Source organism: Moschus berezovskii, chromosome 14 (assembly GCF_049115385.1).
Source record: "Moschus berezovskii isolate FMDL1 chromosome 14, NW_MosBer_1.0, whole genome shotgun sequence".
Lineage (NCBI taxonomy): Eukaryota > Metazoa > Chordata > Mammalia > Artiodactyla > Moschidae > Moschus > Moschus berezovskii.
Genome location: NC_142473.1, coordinates 88289973 through 88312021, shown reverse-complemented (window position 1 = coordinate 88312021; position 22049 = coordinate 88289973). Strand labels below are relative to the sequence as shown.

General features: G+C 44.0%; 1 protein-coding gene across 1 annotated transcript; it reads right to left on the bottom strand.

Annotated features, from left to right (window-relative positions):
* Window positions 1–9467: 9467 nt before the first annotated feature.
* MS4A2 (membrane spanning 4-domains A2) lies at window positions 9468–21583 on the bottom strand. Its single transcript, XM_055422817.2, has 7 exons — window positions 20321–21583; window positions 18735–18858; window positions 17855–17989; window positions 16191–16247; window positions 14841–14996; window positions 14403–14501; window positions 9468–13162 (listed from the first exon to the last, which is right to left on the bottom strand). Exons 1-7 carry the CDS (start codon window positions 20380–20382, stop codon window positions 13064–13066), a joined length of 732 nt encoding a protein of 243 aa, XP_055278792.1. The 5' UTR covers window positions 20383–21583; the 3' UTR covers window positions 9468–13063.
* Between the last annotated feature and the right edge of the window lie 466 nt (window positions 21584–22049).

Sequence of the window (22049 nt, the reverse complement as noted above, 5' to 3'; positions counted from 1 at the left end):
GACAGCACTGGCGAATGGGAGCGTGATAAAGGGATAGCACCGGCGAATGGGAGCGTGACAAAGGGACAGCGCTGGCGAATGGGAGCGTGATAAAGGGACAGCACCGGCGAATGGGAGCGTGATAAAGGGATAGCACTGGCGAATGTAAGCGTCAGAGGACGATAAAAACACAGACCTGGCACAAACAGGCATGTGTTCATCAGACCGATGGGGAGACCCGGGGAGAGAAAAAGAAGATGCTCAGGGTATGAAGCGTGAGGGTTTGAAGGAGACGAGCCTGTGATCGCTACGCGCAGTGGTTTCCCATCTCCTGATTATTTTAAAGGGCTCGCAGGAAAGCACCCTGGCAATCTATCACTTTTCCTCTAGTTTAAGGCTGTTTAAAGAGCTTTCATGATAATTTTCTTCTTCCTCTCTCTCTAGAGAAATTCATTTTCCTTTTAGATTATGGCACTTCTTTTTTTTTTTTATTTCTAGGTACTGTGAGATTTATAGAGGTCAGGTTAATCACACCTCGGGCAGCAGAAGGGATATCCCTTCTTCTCTCTGGAAATGGCCCCATATATTATGCTTGTAGGTCAAGTTCACTCACCCCCAGTGTTTGGGGCTCCCCCTTCAGGAAGACCTTCACATTGTCCATTCAGCTTACCTGCATGATCTATTTCTGGAGAAAATCCAGGCAAAATCATCCAGTTGTTCCTTCTTGTGTCTTGACACAATCTTCAGTGCTGTATAAGTATTTTACGAAGAACAGATTAACGCTCTGAACTCCTTTAAAACTTGAAAATGACCTTTGAAAGAATGGATACAGTGAAGCAGCGTGGTGAGGTGGCCAGTTAAATTGCCTGAGTTATGCTTTCCGTCATGCTTGTGTGTACTCAGCCATGTGGGACACTTTGGAGACCCCTGGACTGCAGCCCGCCAGGCTCCTCTGTCCATGGGATTTCCCAGGCCAGAGTACTGCAGTGGGTTGCCATTTTCTCCTCCAAGGGATCTTTCTGACCCAGGGATGGAACCGCCATCTCCTGCTTTGACAGGTGGATTCTTTACCACTGAGACACCTGGGAAGTTCAGTAAGTGCCACACAAGCCAAAATGGCCTTCTGAGGCCACTTCAATTGGGTTACATTACCCTTGAAAATAGATTTATTGAATTAATAGCCTTTAATCCTTCCCCTTCCCTGTGTTCCAACCTGTGCCATGTGACTGCTATTCCGTGTATTGTGGAAGTTAGTGTTTTCCTTTTGAGACGGACGTTGAGAAGGGCATCATTCTACAGCCTTAACCTTCCAGAGACCAGAATCTGTCCTTTGAAAGCCCAATCACAAGGATCCTCATTCATCCCAAGTTCACTCCCACCTCAGCCTGTACTAGATGCTCCTCCTGCGTATCATTCACTGAGAGCCCAATGTAGAGTTCTTTCTAGAAGCTGGAAATAGAACATGAGTTCTTCCTACCTTTGCGCCATTCCAGAATTGCACCAAATGGGTCCTCCTGGCCATGATTCTCTAAACCATTTCCACTGAAAAGTCTGGTCAGATCTGAAGAGTAGTGTGACAGCTATCTTCAGGTCTGTGTGGCCATTATTTCCTGTGGGTCATCTGAACCAGCCTACCAGAATGCAACAGTAAAGAAACTGTCATGAACTAACCAGTACTTTCTTAAGATAGGCCTCAATCTCCATTCTGAAGCTAAGGACAAATTAACAGCAGGAACTTGCTTTTAGATCTTGATTGGGCTCCCAAGCAGTTTTCTGAAGTACTACATTTAGGGCCATTCATATCAAAGCCTTGGTCACATACAGACAAGTGATTCTGACTCTTACTGATATATTAATATAAAAATTTAAAAAGAAAATAACATCAAACTTATACAAAATTTTTGTATTGGAGAATGTTGTTGTTCGATCGCTAAGTTGCGTTCAACTCTTTGCAACCCCATGAACTGCAGCACGTCAGGCTTCCTTGCCCTCTACTGCCTCCCAGTTTGCTCAAACTCATGTGCATTGAGTCGATGATGCCATCCAACCATCTCATCCTCTGCTCCCATCTTCTCCTTTTGCCTTCAACATTTCAAAGCATCAGGGTCTTTTCTAATGAATTGGCCCTTTGTATCAGGTGGCCAAATGTTGGAGCTTCAGCTTCAGCATCAGTTCTTCCAATGAACACTCAGGACTGATCTCCTCTATGATTGACTGGTTTGATCTTGCAGTCTGAGGGACTCTGGGAAAACCCCAGCCACCTGTGGACCGTGACTCTAACCCTGCAGTTTATGTTTATGACTCTTTTCATCTCCTTCCCTTCCTCTCCTTAGTTCCCAGTGGTGCTTCCCAAATGCACACCAGTTATTCTGAGAGGGGGTTATCTGTCTGGGGTGTGGTGGAGGAGGGGTTGGAAAAGGCAGACAGTCATCAGTAAGATTAAGATGATTTGAGCTCATGGAAGGAAAATGGTCTCACATTCCAGGAGACTAGAGAAGAATTTAGTATCAAGCTCAAAATTTAAATTTTAAAGATAATACAAGTATAGAGGATATCAGAGACACATCTCTAAAAAGTCTCTTATTTTACTGTCAAGGATCATAATTTAAAAAATGGAATACTGAGACGTGAAATGGGGATATTTTCATGAATATGTCTGAGCAATTTGAATTCCCAGATTCCCCTGTAGCCTGTAAACTGGCAGAGGTTTTCTTACTCCCTAAAGAAGAAGCTCTTTCTTGCTTTTCCTGATGAATTTGGAGAAGTTCAAGCATGACTCACTTTTCAAAATGCAATTGAACTTTAATTTTAAAGGGTCTGTTCTTTGGAAGATGTTGGTCTAGAATAAAAAGATGTAAAGACTGGAGTTTCAAATCTAAGATAAAGGACTTGTATGCAGAATACATAAAGACCTCTCAAAGCTCTGTAATCAGAAAACAATTCATTTTAAAGGAAGTCAAAAGATTTGAACGGAGGCATCACCAAATGATGACATGAAAAGAAGTTCAAAAGCATTCATCATAGAGTAAATACAAGTTAAAATCACAATGAGGTAATATTTCACATCTATCAGCAAGGTAAAATGTAAAAGACTGGCCATACCAAGTGCTGACACTGATGTTGGAAAATGGGATCTTTCATACACCACAGGTGGAAATGGAACATGATACAGTCACTATGGAAACCAATAGGCAGTTTCTTAAATGCCAAACATCTTCCCTATAACTCAGTCTTTTCACTTTAAGTGGAAGGAAATTTGTTGTTATTTAGTTGCTAAGTCGGGTCCAACTCTTTTGTGACCCCCATGGACTGCAGCCCGCCAGTCTTCTCTGTCGGTGGGATTTCCTGGCAAGAATGTTAGAGTGGGTTGCCATTTCCTTCTCCAGAGGATCTTCCTGATTGAACCCGCGTCACCTCTATTGCAGGTGATTCTTTACCCCTGAGCTACTGGGGAAGCCCAGAAGGAAGTTTACCTAAGAGCAATTAAAGTTTGTGTCCACAAAAAGATTTGAACGTGAATGTTCATAATATGTTAGAGCCCAAACTTGGAGACAGTCCAAATACCCTTCAGTAGCCAAATGGATAAACAAACTGTGGTGCATCCGTACAACAAAAAAGTGCTCTGTACACACAAAAACATGATGACCATCAAAATAAGTTTGCTGGGTGAAAGCAGCCACATTTTTAAAAGTACATACTTATTACAAGAGATTCTGTACTTTACTACATTATGACTGGAAAAAGAAGTGAGGCAAGAAAGATAATGTTGTTTTGGACAGAAAATCTTCTTTCTGTAATAGTCCATGAGGTCACCTTCTCTTACACAGGAAATGGCATGATCTTCAATACCACCACTGGGAATATATAGAACCAATATTTAACAGTAACCACGAATAAAATTTTTATATTTAGCGACTTACTCCACTCTCTAAGATGCAAAGTTGGGCCAGACATTAGTCATAGCAATGTAGATCCACAAACGTAGTTGAATGCTTTCACTAAAACGTGGAAGAAAGACAATATTGAACCGAAAGATTATAGTTTTACTTCCACACACACCGAACCTGTTTTGGTTTTGCAGCGTCATCTCTGGTGACTGGTATCTGCTTCCACCCTAGCACCCTGGTCCTTTCTAAATTTCCTTCTTCCTGATAAAGTGTACCTTAACTAATTAGCAGAAAGAAGGGATTTCCCAACTGGTCCAGTGATTAAGAATTCACCTTCAAACGCAGGGGACATGGGTTTGGTTCCCAGTCGGGGCACTAAGATCACACAGGCTACAGGGCAACTGAATTCACCTTCAAACGCAGGGGACATGGGTTGGTTCCCAGTCGGGGCACTAAGATCACACAGGCTACAGGGCAACTGAATTCACCTTCAAACGCAGGGGACATGGGTTTGGTTCCGTCGGGGCACTAAGATCACACAGGCTACAGGGCAACTGAGCCCACACGGCACCACTGTGTGAAGCTTGGGAGCTGCAACAAAGACCCAGCACAGCCAAAATAATTTTTTTTAAAAAAAATAGAAAAAGATACTAAGGTAGTCAAAAGGTATAAACTATCAGCTATAAATAAGTACCAAGTATGTAACACACATCATGATCAATATAATTAATACTGCTGTGTCATATACGAAAGTTGTTAAGAGAGCAAATGTAGACCTCTTATCACAAGGAAAAAATTTTTTTCTATTTCTTTAATTTTGTATCGATGTGAGATGATGGATATTCACCAAAGTTATTACGGTAATCATTTCATGATGAATTCAAGTCAAATAATTATTATACAGTGCTGTATGTCAATTACATCACAATGAAGCTGGAAGGAAAAGCAATCTTCAGCTCCAGAGCTTTTGTTAGGATCTTTGTTGTGATTTCTCTCTCTTCATTCAGTATCTCTTTGTTCACGAATTTTTCCTGATTTCGTTAATTTTTTAAAACATTTTCCCATAGCTCCCTGAATTTCCTCAAAACAGCTATTTTGAATTATCAGCTAAATCACAAAATTGCATGCCTTTGGATCCAGCTACTACAGAATTCTTGTTATCTTCTGGTGGTAACGTGTCTCAGTTCTTCTCGGTGTTGGGCTGCTGTTTTCACATTTGAACCTGCAGTGCGAAAGCGAACGCGTTGGTCACTCAGCTGTGCCAGGCTCTTTGTGACCCATGGACTGCAGCCCGCCAGGCTCCTCTGCCCATGGGATTATGCAGGCAAGAACACTGGCGTGGGTAGCCATTCCCTTCTCCAGGGGGATCTTCCCGACCCGGGGCCCAAACCCGGGTCCCCTGGCTTGTCGGCAGGTTCTGTACCATGTGAGCCGCCGGAGGAACCGCCTCAAACCTCTACTTGGCCTCCAGAGGGAGCTATCTTTTGCTGGTTCTGCGTGTATCTGGCTCCAGTCCTGTACGGACACACCTACTCCACACTTCCCACTCTGCGGCTGAATTCTTAGGCTTGCGTGTCTGCTGCGGCTCCCACAGCTCACGGGACGGGCGAGGACACCGCTCGCGGGTTTTCTCAGACGGCGGCGCTGCATTCAAGCGCGGGGCTTCTCCCTCGCCCACAGACGCCGGCCTGTTTCTGAGGAGGTCGCTGGGGCACACGGAAGTGTGCGCGAAGGACGAGTCCCAGAGCGGGGAGCGCGGCACGGAGCGCCGCGGGTGCGCCGGCGCAGGCGGGGACGCTCGGGGGAGGGTCTCCCGGCGGCTCCCTGCTGGAGGCCTGGGAGCGGCGCGCCCGGACCACGTCCCTCCAACGCCCCTCTTTCCTGACCGCCTCGCCTCCCGACCGGGGAGGCCCCGCCTGCACACTCGGGGAGCCGCAGCGGAGAGGCAGGTTTCCTCCAGCGCGTCCCCCGGAGCTGCGGCCGCTGGGAGCTCACTCTCTGCTCCCCGTTTCCCGAGGGCAGACGGCGGCGGCCCTGACTGACGGCGGCCTCGCTGACGACGTCATCACTGACTGACGGCGGCGGCCCTGACTGACGGCGGCGGCCCTGACTGACGGCGGCGGCCCTGACTGACGGCGGCGGCCCTGACTGACGGCGGCGGCCCTGACTGACGGCGGCGGCCCTGACTGACGGCGGCCTCGCTGACGACGTCATCACTGACTGACGGCGGCGGCCCTGACTGACGGCGGCCTCGCTGACGACGTCATCACTGACTGACGGCGGCGGCCCTGACTGACGGCGGCAGCCCTGACTGACGACGTGATCGCTGACGGCGGCGTCCCTGACTGACTGACGGCGGCCTCGCTGACGACGTCATCACTGACTGACGGCGGCGTCCCTGACTGACTGACGGCGGCCTCGCTGACGACGTCATCACTGACTGACGGCGGCGTCCCCAGCGTGGCCACTTCCGGGCGGCAGCGCCGCCGGCTAGATTTCTCCTGCCCTCTTCAGTGGGACCGGTTCGCCGTTTTATTTTCTGACGGCAAGCCGGCCTCCTTGGGAAGGCTGGGCTCCCGCAAAGTCGCTTCCGTCCGCGGGCGTCTTCCCCGGGCAGCACTCTCTCGGGTCTCCCGGCTCCCCCCGAGCCAAGCCTCTGTCTCCCCGTATCTGCATGCGGGTGTGCGGCGCCGAATCCCACAGCTCCCTCAGAGGTGCTTTTGTCCAGGGATGGGTTCAGCATTTGTTGCTAAAAGGGGGACCCAAGGAAGGCCTTCTTATGCCGCTGTTACGCTGATGTCACGCCAGCCCTCCGAGTTTCCCACAGCAGGAGCAAATGCCCAGTCACTTGGAAGAGAGGACTGATTTATTACACACCTCCAGTAACTAAGAGAGACAGTAAAGTCAGGTGGAAATACCATGGGTACTAAAGACAAACTGGCCCGGATCTAAATCCTAGTTCTGTGGTCTACTGACTAAGCAAACACGGGCCACGTATTTTTATCCTGGCTGTGTAAAGAACCTTGCAGCTTTAGAAAACATAATTGCTTATCTCAAAAGTTTGGCTTACAGTGAAGTAACGCAAGTTATGCTTCTAGCAGAAGTCAAGACAGAACTTCAATTTTAGCTTTACTCTTTCTTCCTCTCCTATAGAATTCAGAATTGCAGTTCAACTTTTTGATTTAATTGTTGATTCCCCATGGTGCCTTCCCACGCTAGAGGTACCCTTCTCCTATGTTCTAATAGCAACTCCAATTTGCCAAGTGAAACCTTATTTGAATATGACCTCCTGAATGGCTGGATTCATAGCTTATTCGTACCTTCTGTTCTGTGTCCTAGTGAAATGTCTTGAGTCCAGCAGGAAATCAGCCCTTATTCTGGTCTGTTGCCATACTCTTAGAATCCTGTTAGATAAAATACCAATGCATTTACAAATGACAAAGGATTTGACTGTAGCATGCTAGGGCACTTGTCTTTTGGGGGAAAAAAAAACATTGAAAACTTCTATAACCCGTAAAAAAAAAATGTGTGACATACACCAATTGCTAGATTAAATCTATACCCGTGACCAAGACCTTGCAGAAGCACAGGGCAATCCTACCAAAAACAGTGTTATCTGGGGCCCCCAGTGAATGAGAACAGGAAGTGAGCTGTTCTGTCTGGGCACCGCTGAGTGTTACAGTCAAGAAATGCCCTTGTTGATCTCTCTGTTCCTTGTGTTTGTTACAGGTGGGGGATCTTGCACTGTTTTCCTGTTAGTTCATTCCTAATAGGCTGATAATACATTTTATTTATTTATTTTTTTTTGATAATACATTTTAAAACATTTCTCTCTGCTGAAGAGAGACGTTTTTGGTGGTTTCTCAAATCTGATAGTATTTCGCTATAGCTTTTTTCCATCCACTAAATTGCCTTTTTAGGACTAAAACAATATTATATTATAACATATATTTCTTGCTTTTCAGTTTGCTTAGAAATATTCTATGGGCTTCTTTGGTGGCTCAGTGGTAAAGAATCTAATCTGCCTGCAATGCAGGAGACCTGGGTTCGATCCATGGGTCGGAAAGATACCCTGGAGAAGGAAATGGAAACCCACTCCAGTATTCTTGCCAAGGAAATCCCATGGACAGAGGAGCCTGGCGGGCTAGAGTCCAAAAGGATTGCAAAGAGTCGGACAAGGCTGAGCCTCTGAGTATTCATCTAGTGTAGCTTCTACAATTTGCTTCTGGGTATATTTCATGCAGCGTTTCCCAGGTTGCACTAATGGCGAAGAACCTGCCTGCCAATGCAAGAGATGCGGGTTCGATCCCTGGGTCAGGAAGATCCCCGGGAGGAGGGCATGGCGACCCACTCCAGTATTCTTGCCTGGAGAATCCCATGGCTAGAGGAGCCTGGTGGGCTACAGTCCATAAGGGTCACAAAGACAGGTGACTTAGCACAGCATAAGACAGCATATATTTCATGCAGCATTCACATTTGAAATAGTCTCTGCGCCTCCGTGTTGTTCAGCATAACACTACGCAGGGATTCCCAGACAGAGGTTGTTTGGGGGATGTTAGCTGAGCCCTCTTGCTGGTCTGTGGAGTGGGCAAGGGTTTCTCCAGGGGAGGGGCACACTCATGTCGCACAGGTGCTGACTACCAATGGCCTCTCACGCTCTTGCACCTATAAATTTACCTCAGTGGTCCAAACCAAGCTGAAAGTGTGAAAACGGTACCCTGTTCTATCAGTGTTTCATAAGTAGAGATGTACCTCATGGAATGAGAATTATTTGTGAAAAAAGCTTGTAATATTTATTTATTATTTGGCTGCGCTGGGTCTCAGCATGCATGCAGGATCTTTAGTTGCAGCCTGTGGGATCTAGCTCTCTTAGCAGGGACTGAACCCGATCCCTGCATTGGGAGTGGGGTATCTTGACCACTGGACCACCAGGGACGTCCTGGGAAAATTGTTTTTCTGAGACAATTTTTTAAAGAGGGCTGTGATTAGCTTTTGTCCCAGGAGTTTAGAATGAATATTGCTGTCCCAGATGTCTTGCTGGACCATACATCAAATGGTGTTAAATAGCTCTGATTGAGGCTGCTGTTCGAGTCACAAGCTGAGTAATTATGATCATCAGCCATCTGAGCTGTCTAAAAGCAGGTAATATGGAAGCAGGAAGTTCAGCTGGGGCTTTTTGGCTCAAAGTGCTCGTTTTCAGGTGGAAAAACTGAGGTCCTCAAAGGGAAAAGACTGACCCATACCAAAACAAATTGGAGTCAGGACTAACTTGTAAAATGACACTCACAGCTCAGGTTCCTTTCAACTTGATCCCATTTATTGGCAAGAAGGCCAGTGATTGTTGTAGTCCATTTTCTGTCTGTGGGGTTGTTTACAGATTATCCCACTTGATAAAGCATTATTTAAAATTTGGACTCCGGAAACTGTTCTTGGTCCTCAGCATCACTGAATTGATGTTTTGATTCCCAATTATCCCTGATCGATTTCTTCCCCACTGTACACACACACACACATACACATCACACCGATGCACACAGATACACATTTACACACACAGATACACACACATGCACACACAGATACACAGATAAGAAATCAAGTGATTCTGATTTATTGAACAAATACTAGCGATTAAGGGTACATCAAGGAGACCAAAAGTACATGATAATACACTGCATTGTGGGGCAAAGGGAGCATGAAGCAGGTTGGATGAATGCATGTACATTAGGCAATCTCAATGGAGAAAGTAGCCTTTAAGCACTGAAACATGTATGTTATCACATGTGAAACAATTCGCCAGTCCAGGTTCGGTGCATGATACAGGATGCTCAGGGCTGGTGCACTGGGATGACCCAGAGGGATGGGATAGGGAGGGAGGTGGGAGGGGGGTTCAAGATGGGGAACACATGGACACCTGGGGCAGATTCATGTCAATGTATGGCCAAACCAATACAATAATTTAAAGTAATTAGCCTCCAATTAAATAAATTTAAAAAAAGGAAATAAAAAAGATAAATTGAGACACCAAATATGTGAAGAACATTCCAGTTGTGCTCTCAGTGTATGCCTAAAGTAGGCACATGATAAAAGGCAGGAAGATAAAGAGCAACTATCAGAATGATCTTAAGACAAAAAGAAATGTGTGCTGTATATAGAAATCCACAGTCGATATATGGTTAAAATATTAATCAAGGGGAGGAAAGAGCAGAGTAAAATATTACACAATAAAAAGGTAGACCAGAGTCATCGCTGGAGGTCCTGGTGGGCCAGGTTTGGATGTGAATATATTTTCCTTGAAAGGGTGTGATTATATCTATGAATAATTAAGAATGGTGAATCAGTTTGGCAAGCTATGCAGTAAAAGAGTATATTTTTAAGCTGCTGTCAAGTTTGGGGAAACAAAATTTTAATATCAGAAAAAATGAAAATGGAAAATCTAGGCTCCTAAGGTCAAATCAGCATAAAACCCAACTTCATCATTGGTCGTAGCCTGGGGAAATTAACACCTACTTATCAATGTTTAATTGTGGCAATCCAAATAAATGAAACGTACTTAAATGTCTCACTAATGGATCTGTGAATAACCCCCGGCTGATTCCTTCAGTCTCTCCCCAGGACTCTTCTATCAGGATTTAGGCTAAAGGTGTGAACTATTTTTTCCTTCTCTTAAAAATAAAGATGTCAAAAGAAACAGACTCATTTGGAGAACTTAGTTTTTCTTTACCATCTTCTGTTCACAATCTCATCTCTCCTTCTTACGTCGCACATACCCCCACCACCTCTCTGCATATTTCTGCAGGTGTCTCACTATTTCATACATCACCATAGCCCTGTTTTGAGTTTCTCTGCACCTTTTCACTCATTCACTATCACTGTTTTCTCCGTCCCATCTCTGCATCTTGCGTGAATCTATCCCTATTGGTTTTTCTCTTCCTCAAGTCAGCAGATGCTGTCTCTGACAGTTACTTAGTCTTTCTCTAACCTCTGTCTACTTTGGGCTTCGTGTTGGCTGCAGCTTTACAATGCATTTTTCTGCCTAATTCTCTTTATTTTCTTCCCTAGGTATTCTCTCTTCTTTCCCCTCGACCCCCACACCTCGCCCTGGTGATGTGTATGTCCCCACTGGTTACAGGCATGTAAAGGCTAACTTGGCTTTGCTTTTATCTCAATATAATTCTCTTAGAGTGTTACTTTTCTTCATTTAATACCGATCTCTCTTACAACAATACTAAACCTCTGTCACCAAAATCCATCCTTACCATCACTCTGCCCTGAATACTGCCAGGCAATCTGAAACTACATTTCCCTGCAATCTCCTAAAAATGACAGTCTAAAACTGAACTTAATCTGGGTCTGTCTGTACTCCTCACGTGTCAATCAACATTACCCGATGTTCTTTGATCTTAGATTCAAACGCATAACATGTTAAGCAACCGATTGCCTCTCTGGTTTCATTCTTTAATTCAGCTAATTAGTGGGAAGACCAATAACTCTTTCTCCATTTTTTAGAAACTATCATTTCTCTTCATTTCCACTGACTTCCTTTTAGCTCAGGTCTTAATTGATTCTTCTTTCATTTCAAACTCTCCATTAAGTGATTTTTCCTTTATGGTTTACATCTCACCAGGTATAGTGAGTAAGTTAATAAAACCCTACTGCTTATTCATCAGTCTGCAAACAATTTTGAGCAACATTGTATCAGTGAATGTGCTGCTGATTCAAGCAAAATATAGATTTTTATGACATTTTGTGTCTCTGAAAAAATCTATTATCATTGAAGGGACATAAAATATTTGCCTATGAAAATTATATACACTGTAAGGTGTTGTGTGTGTATTTGATTAGAAAAACATCATCCAGAGAGAGAAGCAATCAACTATAAAAACTTAAAGAATCAGATGGGATTTAAGATAGGCTTTACAGAAAGGAGAAACTCAACCAAAAACAGAAAAGAAGAAAGAACATTCCAACCCAGGATGCTGACGTGAGGTGGTCAAGCAGAATGCATATTAAAGAGAAAGTTGAAGTGAGATTAGGAAGTGGGACTTTCAAGATAAAAAGGACTTAAATTTTATATCATTGGAGACTACTAAGATTTGGAGATTACTGTATGTGAGCATGAATGAATATTCATGAATTAATATGAGTGAATTGATTCCACAATAATTTCTTTTTTAGAGCACTTTTATTCTGTGGTGCTTGCTCTGGCAGCACGTATACTAATTTATCCTGTGTCTGCATGTGTTTCTACACACACTTTTAGAGTTGGCGGGTAAATTATTCCTAATATCTTAATGTCACAGATGAAAATACCCTGATTAAGTAAAACGTTAAACGATTTGCCACAGCTCACTCCACAAATAAGCAATAAGCCTGGTATTCCAGTGCGCTTTATAAGATCAGCAATCCTTCTAACACACTATGTGGTTTTGTTCATATAAGACCAAACACAGTGAGGAAATATCTATTTCTAATTTGATATGTAGCCACCAAGATGCTTAATACATGCCTAAAGAATCCCTATTCATACGTCCGTCTAACAGAGTCTTTGTGACTCTATTCTTGATTTCTGTCAATTTGGTCTTATCATCTCCACAATTCCTCCTTTCCTCTGCTATTTCTGGCTCGACCTGGTGGTACACCCCCTCTGAATCATCACCTCTACACTCCAAACATCCACACTGAGCACCCACCACGGATGAGATACCAGAACACACAACGTGAAGGAGGCAAGTGAGATCAGTTTCACTTAGTTGGTTCTCAGTAGGAGTTTGCCGAATGGACTTTGCCCTCAAGGTGCTTACAGCCCAAAAGGGGTCACGGATCACACACATCTGCAGCTCTGAAAAAGGCTAAGAGCAAATAGTATCAAACTGTTAAGCTTAGCTCAGCTCTCAGCCATTTCCCTATTTTCATAGTCATGCTTACTTATTACAGGTGGACATCCCAAAAGGGATGGGCGTGACATAGTGACAGAAAGCAAGAAATACAGCAGTCTATCTTATCTACAAATGGAGGGGGGTGGATTTAAGTGAACAGAGACAACAAAAATAGAATATTGCTGTCTGGAGAATAAACCATAATATAAACTTGTCAAGTCATAGACAGAATTGAAATTTTGCCAGGAGCCTCTTTCACAGAGATCATGGCTTTCTAAGCTTTTTGCTGTGAATCAGAATGTTCTGGACACATGATTCTTATGAATCAGCAGGAGAAGTTGTCTCCTCTCTTTCTTCCAACTCACTGTAAATCGGTGCATATATGTTTACTTCTTCATAAAGACGATCTTCTGGAATCTGATGAGGTGAGGGGAAAAAAACATTATCGATCACCGAGAATTTTCTGCCATTAGAATACTTGCTTAAGAGGCATGGCTCATCTCTTTTGTATCTCACAGCCTGCCGTTACACTGTGACACTTTGGCCACCTGATGTGAAGAGCCAACTCATTGGAAAGACCCTGATGCTGGGAAAGATGGGAGGCAGGAGGAGAAGGGGACGACAGAGGATGAGATGGTTGGATGGCATCACCGACTCGATGGACACAAGTCTGAGTGAGCTCCAGGAGCTGGTGGAGGACAGGGAACCCTGGCGCGCTGCAGTCTTCGGGGCCGCAAAGAGTCGGACATGACTGAGCGAATGAACAACAGCAATGATACTTCATCTCCAACAAGCCAGGCCGGCCCAGCGGGCACAAGAGACTGTCCGCCACTGGGACGCTGCTGAGATGCTTCTGTGTCTGAGATTTGGTACATCTCTTATCTTACTTACCTCTGAAGGAAAGTGATCAGAAAAGGCAGGCAGACTTGAATGCTTCAGGCAAGTGGAAAGGTGGAGGGAGTGTGTTTTGCCTGGAAGCTCTGAGTAAATGTACCTGCATCAGGTGTTTCTAACTCTCTTTCAAACGTCACAGGTATAAAAATGGGTAAGACAAGTGGAAGCACAGCTGGTAGCCATGACTCAGAGAGGAAGCAAAATACCGGCTTCAGAGCAAGAGGGAAGGTGAAATCCAAGAGAAAAGAGAGCAGGAACAAATTTTTAAAAGCCCAGATATTTAAGTGTTTCTAACATGTGCTACCTGTATATCCGTCTCTTATGCTCAACATATGCTTAATACTTTGAAGCATCTGCATTTCCTAAAATGATGAAGATCTTACTTTCCTAAACTTCAGCCAAAGGAATTCTATTAATACTATGTGGTTTGTGAGTGGAAAATTTGATTCAAAACATGAGATTTGGTTCCCATTTCTTCACACCCTCTCCAGCATTTATTGTTTGTTGACTTTTTGACGATGGCCATTCTGACTGGTGGGAGATGATACCCCGTTGTGGTTTTGATTTGCATTTCTCTAATAATGAGTGAGGTTAAAATAAATTAATTCAGTCAAAACATGAGATTTAGAAACCAAAATACTGAAACTGGGAGAAATGGAATATTGAAACTGGAAGCAGTGTTGCAGGAAACCCAGGCCACACTTTTAAGCAACAAAGCTCAAGTTCTTTATCATTTAGGATTTAGTATCAGGCCTCCGCCTACCTGATTTCCTTCAATTATTTCACCAACTCCATAAACTATGAGTGACACAGCGCTGCCAAAGCCCAGGATGGTGAGAAACAGGATCATCGCCACAACCTCCTGTTGAGCAAGAGCCAACAACAACCAAAAGGACAAGTGGAGTCACAGGGTAGGAACGCGCATTCCCTTACGGCAGCCCGTCTCATCACCCACCCCTGCTCAGCGCACAGCCAGTTCCTGCAGAATGACACGTGCGAAAACCAGGAGGTGGTTACTCAAAGCCCTTGGAACCACCCTTGCGGGATTCAGGTCGAGGTAGGCACGACCCTGGGCACGAGCCTCCAGGACGCTGCATTACGCGATGCGGTGGCAGGAAAGGCTGGTGTTCACAGAAAGGAAAAGAAGGTGCCCCACTTAGATCAGGACCAGGATCTCAGCCTTTCCACGAGAAACACGCACAGTGGAGAAGCAGGCCAGGGAGCAGGAGTCGTTCTCATAGACCTCCTTGCAGCCGTAGACGTAAGTGGAGCTCTGCTTGAGGTTCCTGATGAGGATGCCGATGCCTGTTGCCGCGGCCGCGCTGCTGACCACGTTTGCTCCCAGACATCCTCGGATCTGACGACAGAGAGGAACATTTAGGCTGGGTCCTGCGCCTGCCACAGTGTTCAGTAAACCTACCTGCACTTCAGGGCTGGATACAGCCAATAAACTCCGCACTTATCCAAACTGAAAAGAAAGTGAAGTCACTCAGTCGTGTCCAACTCTTTGCAACCCCATGGACTGTAGCCCACCAGGCTCCTCCGTCCATGGGATTTTCCAGGCAAGAGTACTGGAGTGGGTTGCCGTTTCCTTCTCCAGAGGATCTTCCTGACCCAGGGACTGAACCCAGGTCTCCCGCATTGTAGGCAGATGCTTTACCATCTGAGCCACCAGGGAAGTCCATTTATTCAAAATATAGATTACGAAGGGACATGTAGAAAATGTACTTGTGTAATAAGGACCTACAACTTTGTCTCTAAGATTGTGTGCAGGAAGACCCACATGAATACTCATGTTGTTGTTGCTGCTGTTCAGTTGCTGAGTCGTGTCCAGCTCTTTGTGACCCCCTGGACTGTAGCCCCCAGGCTCCCGTCTTTCACTCTCCCAGAGTGTGCTCAGATTCATGTCCACTGAGTCTAACCATCTTGTCCTCTGGTGTCCCCTTCTCCTCCTACCTTCAATCTTTCCCAGCACTAGGGTCTTGTCTAATGAGTGGGCTCTTCGCATCAGGTGGCCAGAGCTTCAGCTTTAGCATCAGTCCTTCCAATGAATTATTCAGGGTTGATTTCCTTAGGATGGACTGGTTTGATCTCTGAGCTGTCCAGCAGACTCTCAAGAGTCTTCTCCAACACCACAGTTCAAAAGCATCGACTCTTCAGGGCTCAGCCTTCTTTATGATCCAACTCTAACATCTGTGCATGACTACTGGGAAAACCGTAGCTTGGACTATACGAACTATACTCATAGTCTCTCATCAAATAGACTCCTTAATTGGAAACGAATCATTTGTTGGATCACAGGACTATAGTTTGAGGACACAGCGGATGTGAGGGTATTTTTTCAACAAGTGTCAAAGTAATACATTCATTGTTTTTAAGTGATACAGTTGGTATTTTAATGATTACGTATCTAGTGACTATACCCAAGACAAAAGTAGATTGGAAGAAAATCACATATCCACATTCACCCATAAGCGATAACAGCATGTCTCCTTCAACACTCTTAAAATTAACTTTTTCTTACCTTCTCAAGGATAAGAATGCAACTCACCAGATATGCTGAATGTTTCTTTTCAGACACGATTGACAAAATTCCAGAAATAGCAAACTGTTCAAAAGGAAGGAGGGAAGAAAGCACAGTGGGTCTCTGCTCTTCTCTGTGTCTCTTTCATCCTCACCTTCCAAACAGAAGGTAAAGTTGTGGGCATTCTATAAAGATGCCCTTTAATGCATTTCATTTTTTAGTTTTATTATTTTATTTTTCTGATTTCCTATAGAAAGCTTCTCAAAAATGTGCGTGTGAATTATCTTGTTAAAATGCAAATTGTTACTCAGTAAGTCCTGGATGTGGTCTGAGATTCTTCATTTCTACCAGGCTGCCAGGTAATGCTAACTCTGAGAGTCCATGGGTCAGCACTGACGGCTGTGAAGTCCAGCAGCCCCTGGGGCGTGACTCTGTTATAACACTACTGTCATTCTATTGTAATCATTTGCTCATATGAGCATCTTGTGTGTTACACTGTCACTTCCTCTGGGCAAAAAACATGTGTCTGTCTCCAGAGTCTGTCATATATCTTGTAGACATATCAGTAGTCAGTCAGTTCAGTCGCTCAGTCGTGTCTGACTCTTTGAGACTCCAAGAATCATAGTCGTTCTGAAAAGACACATGGTGAAGGATTCAGTGAAATTATCAACCAGGAGCACACATTCAAAACATTTCATAGATTCAGATTGTATGGTGAGTTGAGAGACATCTAATAAACTAAATGATTGGAATGAAAAGACAGTAAGGAAGTTTCAAATTAAATATAGCAAACGTTGAAGGAGAGCTTTGAACAAGAGACCTGAGATCTACGTATTTAGCAGAGAGCCAAGCCAAGGCAGCATTTTTAGGGTGAAAATACATCCTTGTGAATGAAATAGTTGATGCAAAGAACAATGTGGATTAATCACAAACAAGTATGCTGAGTGCGAGAAGCCAGGCACTAGAGAGAAGACGGTGCTATCATTCCAGCTACATAAAACTCCAGACAATGCACACTAATCTAGTGTGACAGAAAACACGCGACTGCTTGAGGGTGGGAGGTCGGGGCTGAGGGAGGGGTTGCCGAAGAGAACAGGAGATTTCGGGCCGTGATGAGTCTTTTCATTATATTGATGTGGAAAGGTCTTCGTGTGTCATGTCAAAATTTATGAAATTCTACACCTTAAATAGGTGCTGTTTATTATACTTCAGTTATACCTCAATAAAAACTATATATTTTTACGAGCTCACTCAGCCATCTAGTTTCTACCTAGTACAATGACTAAGAGAAATGCAATGAGAAAGTCCCTAAGAGTTTCTAGGGCACAGTAGAGGTTCATCAAATGTCAGCCTTGTTCCCCTCATTTCAACAATCTCTCCCCCCATGCTTGCTAAGATAGCTTTACTGATGAATGGTGTTACGGAAATTTTTCTCAAGTTGGATTCCGAAAGTTTAGGTTCGATTCTTACTAGCTAAATGCCCCTTGAGCAATACATAAACATGTATTAGCTAATTTAACCCAAAGTGCTTTGTAAACTGTAAATATGCCTCTATATTTATATATATCCATATACATATTAGAATACACTCCTATATTCTCAACACTAGATTAAACAATTGTTAGATCTGATCTGGATAAAAGAAAAGCCACGTGCAGTATTATTTCAGACAACTGTAGACATATACTCACAAATAGGGCTCCCCAGAATGGGTAGCCGGCTTTAAATGATGAAAAAATGTATTTAGTAAACGCTGAATCACTGATCTTGGAGCTCACAATTATTCCAAAATAAAGGTATATCAAACCAATCAGAATTTGTGTTACCTGTAGAAAAATGCATAGATTTTGTGAAATCAGAAGGTATTTTTCTAAGATTACATCAATTTCCTTATAATTGAGGCCAAATGTGAGAGATTGCTTTGGTGTCTTAGGCAGTCCTCAAAAGGATCCAAATGCAGTATTCTCCAGTACCATCTGGCCACTCTAAGAATTGGTACTGGCACGACCTCATGTAAGCATAGTCATCTCCCATGCCTTTATCTACATAATCACGGTGGACATCAACAATGGCTCTTTATCTATGAGAAGACAAAGATTATAAATCATTCACAGGATAATATTGATCCATTGGCAACTGACCAGAGTTGGCAGATCCTATTTGCTAGTCTAACCCTAGTCTTCATGAGGAAATGCTTCTTTCTACCCAACAGGGTGCCTGAAGGTGGTGGATCAGTTGCTAAGTCGTGTCTGACCCTTGTAACCCCACAGACTGCAGTCCACCAGGATCTTCTGGGGAGACTTCCCAGGTAAGAATACTGGAGTGGGTTGCCATTTCCCTCTCCAGGGAATCTTCCCAACCCAGGGATTGAACCTGGGTCTCCTGCACTGAAGGCAGATTCTTTGCCAGCTGAGCCGCAGTCAGGACTCTGAATAACAGTGCGCGGTGAGTATCAATAATTTTCTACTGATTTTCCCTCCATGAGTCTGAGTACGGAGCTATGCTGATGCCACCAAATGCTTTCTTAGAGCCAGTCTTTACTGTAGTTGAGGCTGGAGGAGGCTCACTCACCCCCAGGAATTCCAGCTCTCTCTTCAAAACAGTCAGCCATGTTTGGCGTGGTGCAGTTGGGGCAGGCTTTTCCAGTAAGACGCTTTCCTGGAGAGATATTTCTGCAAGTTCAATTTCAGATGCACTGTGAGGTTTAAACAGAAATGCAGCTGTGAGAAAATTCTCTAAGTCTCTATGCAAAAATCTCAACTGACAGGAAGGGGAGTTTTGCTTATTTTTCAAAATAATTCTGTAATTAAAATCTTCACTGTAAAAGTACAGTAAACTTGGAGTCTCAGAGGGTCCAAGTTAGTGGCCAGGATCACTATCTGATCATGGTTAGATGGAACAAAAACCATACCAAGTCTTCTTATTCTTGTGCTTGTGTGTACTTAATCAGCCAGTCATGTCCAAGTCTTTGCGACCCCAAGGACTGTAAGTAGCCCACCAGTCTCCTCTGTCCATGGAATTCTCTAGGCAAGAATACTGGAGTGGTTAGTCGTTCCCCTCTCCAGGTGATCTTCCCGACCCAGACATCAAACCCGGGTCTCCTGATCACAAGTGGATGTTTTACCATCTGAGCCACCAGGGAAGCAGAGAAGCCCCTTCTTATTCTTAATCCAGAGTTATTACCAGCCTCTTTCTAATTAATCTATACTGGTGAGTAAAAGTAAAAACTATCAAACATGTTTACCTACACATCTCTCAGTCTTTTTAACATAGAAATGTGTCAGAAAAGATGTTGTCAATGACATACTCAACTTCATGTGCGTAAAGGAATGACTTTGAAAGGTCTGTTGATCTCTGTTCCTATTTTCACCCTTAGAGGAGGCTCACTGGCAATACTGTGTCTTCCCAAGCATTGGAATATACTTAATATTTTACAATGACTTTCAATCTGTTACTGATTTCTGAAGCTCTGTCTTCAGTTTCTCCTCAAACCTCTAAAAGAAAGTTTTAATATGTGTTGGGGCTTCCCTGGTGGCTCAGACGGTAAAGAATCTGCCTGCAATGCAGGAGACCTGGGTTTCATCCTTGGGTCGGGAAGATCCCCTGGAGAAGGGCATGGCAACGCACTGCAGTGTTCTGGCCTGGAGAATCCCAGGGACAGAGGAGCCTGGTGGGCTACAGTCCATGGGTCTGCAAAGAGTCAGACATGACTGAGCGACTAACACACACCCCATATGTGCTAATCTTCGGTATCCGGAGGGAGACTAAACTATGCACGTCTCCACCAGATTTCACCCTGCAAACATTTCTAAACAGTGGGGCAGGACCCCGCAGCTTGAGATCCACAGAGATTCACACACATCAGACACAGAGGCAAGAGGGTGCAAAGCCCCTACTTCAAGCCTAGAATATGAGCCTCTTTTGTTAGAAAACTTTAGCTATTCCCAACTTACAGGCTAAATAAAAACCTTCTTCTCCCATTGACCAGAGAGAACTACTGGGAAAGTATAGCAAATAACTTCTTTATACTTGGTATTTTAACTAAACCCAATGGGCCCATGCCTAAGTTCACGATCTGGCATCTCCCCAGCTCTGTGACCATCTCCAGTTCATTAAGTGACTGGGAATAGAAAAAAAAAATAACAGCTTGCGCCTACCTGGCGGGCTCTTGTGGAGTAGGGAGAGCAAGCTCTGTCCTGCTCCTACTTTCCGTCTCCATTTCTTCGTTAACAGAGCTCTCCAGGGATGAAGGACAATGTTATCATGAGCCTTGGTGGGCTCCCTCTCAGAGTCTTCGGATGGTCAGCTAAGATGGGTGACTCATGACTTGGATAACTATCTTCATACTTAAGACATTGGTCAGAAAGATAAATTTCCTGGCTGATTAAGATCAACAGGGCTTTTCTTGTTATCATAAAGAGCAAAATTTAATGGGCTACTGAATTGGGATGAGTGTGAACTGGGGAGATTTGAGACTCTTGGAGGATAATTCTTTCTGAAATCAGCAGGATTTACAGAATCCCAAAATGAGAGGGTTTAGTTGGAATTGCGAAGGTGAGAAAGAACTGCTTCTTTCTTGGTGTTTTCTCTGTTTGTGACCCAGGTCAGCCATTCCTATGTCAGAAGTCCTCCAATTGTCTTCAGAGGACTGGGCTTCACAGGTAATCTAAGGCTGAAGCACTGTTTGCAAATAGGAGTGTTTCTGATATCTTTCTCTGTCTTTCATTCCTGTTGCTGCAAGTGGCATTCTTTCATTCTTTTTTATGGATGAGTAATATTCCATTGTATCTATGTACCACAGCTTCTTTATCAAGTCATCTGTTGATGGATGTTTAGGCTGCTTCCACATTCTGGATATTGTAAACAGTGCTTAAATGAACATTGGGGTGCATGCATCTTGTCAAATTATTATTTTCTTCAGATATATGCCCAGGAGTGAGATTGCTGGATCACAAGGTAGCTCTATTTTTAGTTTAAATAGAGCCTCAGGATTTTTCATTCTCTCACGTCTCCCTTAGAGAAGTTACACCATAACTGCTAGAAAAGACCATAAAGAAATGTCTCCTTGTGATGCTTTCTGGGAGCAGTCTATAATACTTCATTACGTTTGCAGAGAATAATCAGAAACTAAACTTGAGGTTTAGAAAGGAAAGAGAGTGCGGATGGTCTCTGGTGTTTGGACACAAGGATATTTTTTGAGAATTTTCAACAGAGACTTGCAGAATGCAGATCAGTAACTGAGATGCATCTTGTGAGTTTCAACTAGTCTCATAGCTCAGTTTTTACCGCTCCTTCCCCTGTTGAGATGCTTATCATCTGTGCCCTCGCTTTGGGTCTTTGTATAAACACAGTCCTCTCTCTTTCACAACAGTAAACATTGAAACATGTACCAAAGTGCCTTTTTTTTTGTGGGGGCAAAATTATCAAGATGAATTTTAACCATGCCTCTGCCTGGAGGAGGAGATAACAGTGCTAACATTCCTCCCACCCCATGTGTTTCCTCCTTCTGGAGGCACATCTGTCCACTCTCTTCACCCACTCATCATCTGGCTTCTGTGACAAGCATTTCTTCTCTCTGATATGCACTGGGTTTATTTCCCCAAACTCCAAAGAAATTTGCTTTCAGATCCCATCCGGACAATTGTTTTCTCAAAGTGAATGTTCGGGTCACTTAAATGTGCACGAGTTTACGTGCTGTGAATTGAACACTGCTCTCTCTTCAGGGTGTTTTCTGACACTCCCAAAGGAACCCCAGTCTCCCTGACACACACGCGCGCACACACACATATGGTCAAGAGCAAATAAGCATGGGGGTCAAAGGGCAAATGTCTTCCTCTTTCCAATGTTGTAGAAGTTATCCACGCCAATTCAATGAGAGAAGAAGTG

What these genes read in the sequence shown, in the direction of transcription:
- MS4A2 (XM_055422817.2), bottom strand. Translation starts at nt 20,382, where the DNA reads ATGGAGACGGAAAGTAGGAGCAGGACAGAGCTTGCTCTCCCTACTCCA. An exon ending in ACTCCACAAGAGCCCGCCAG is followed by an intron (nt 18,859 to 20,320) that starts GTAGGCGCAAGC and finishes TAAACCTCACAG; the next exon opens with TGCATCTGAAATTGAACTTG. An exon ending in CATTCTGGGGAGCCCTATTT is followed by an intron (nt 16,248 to 17,854) that starts GTGAGTATATGT and finishes CCTTTTGAACAG; the next exon opens with TTTGCTATTTCTGGAATTTT.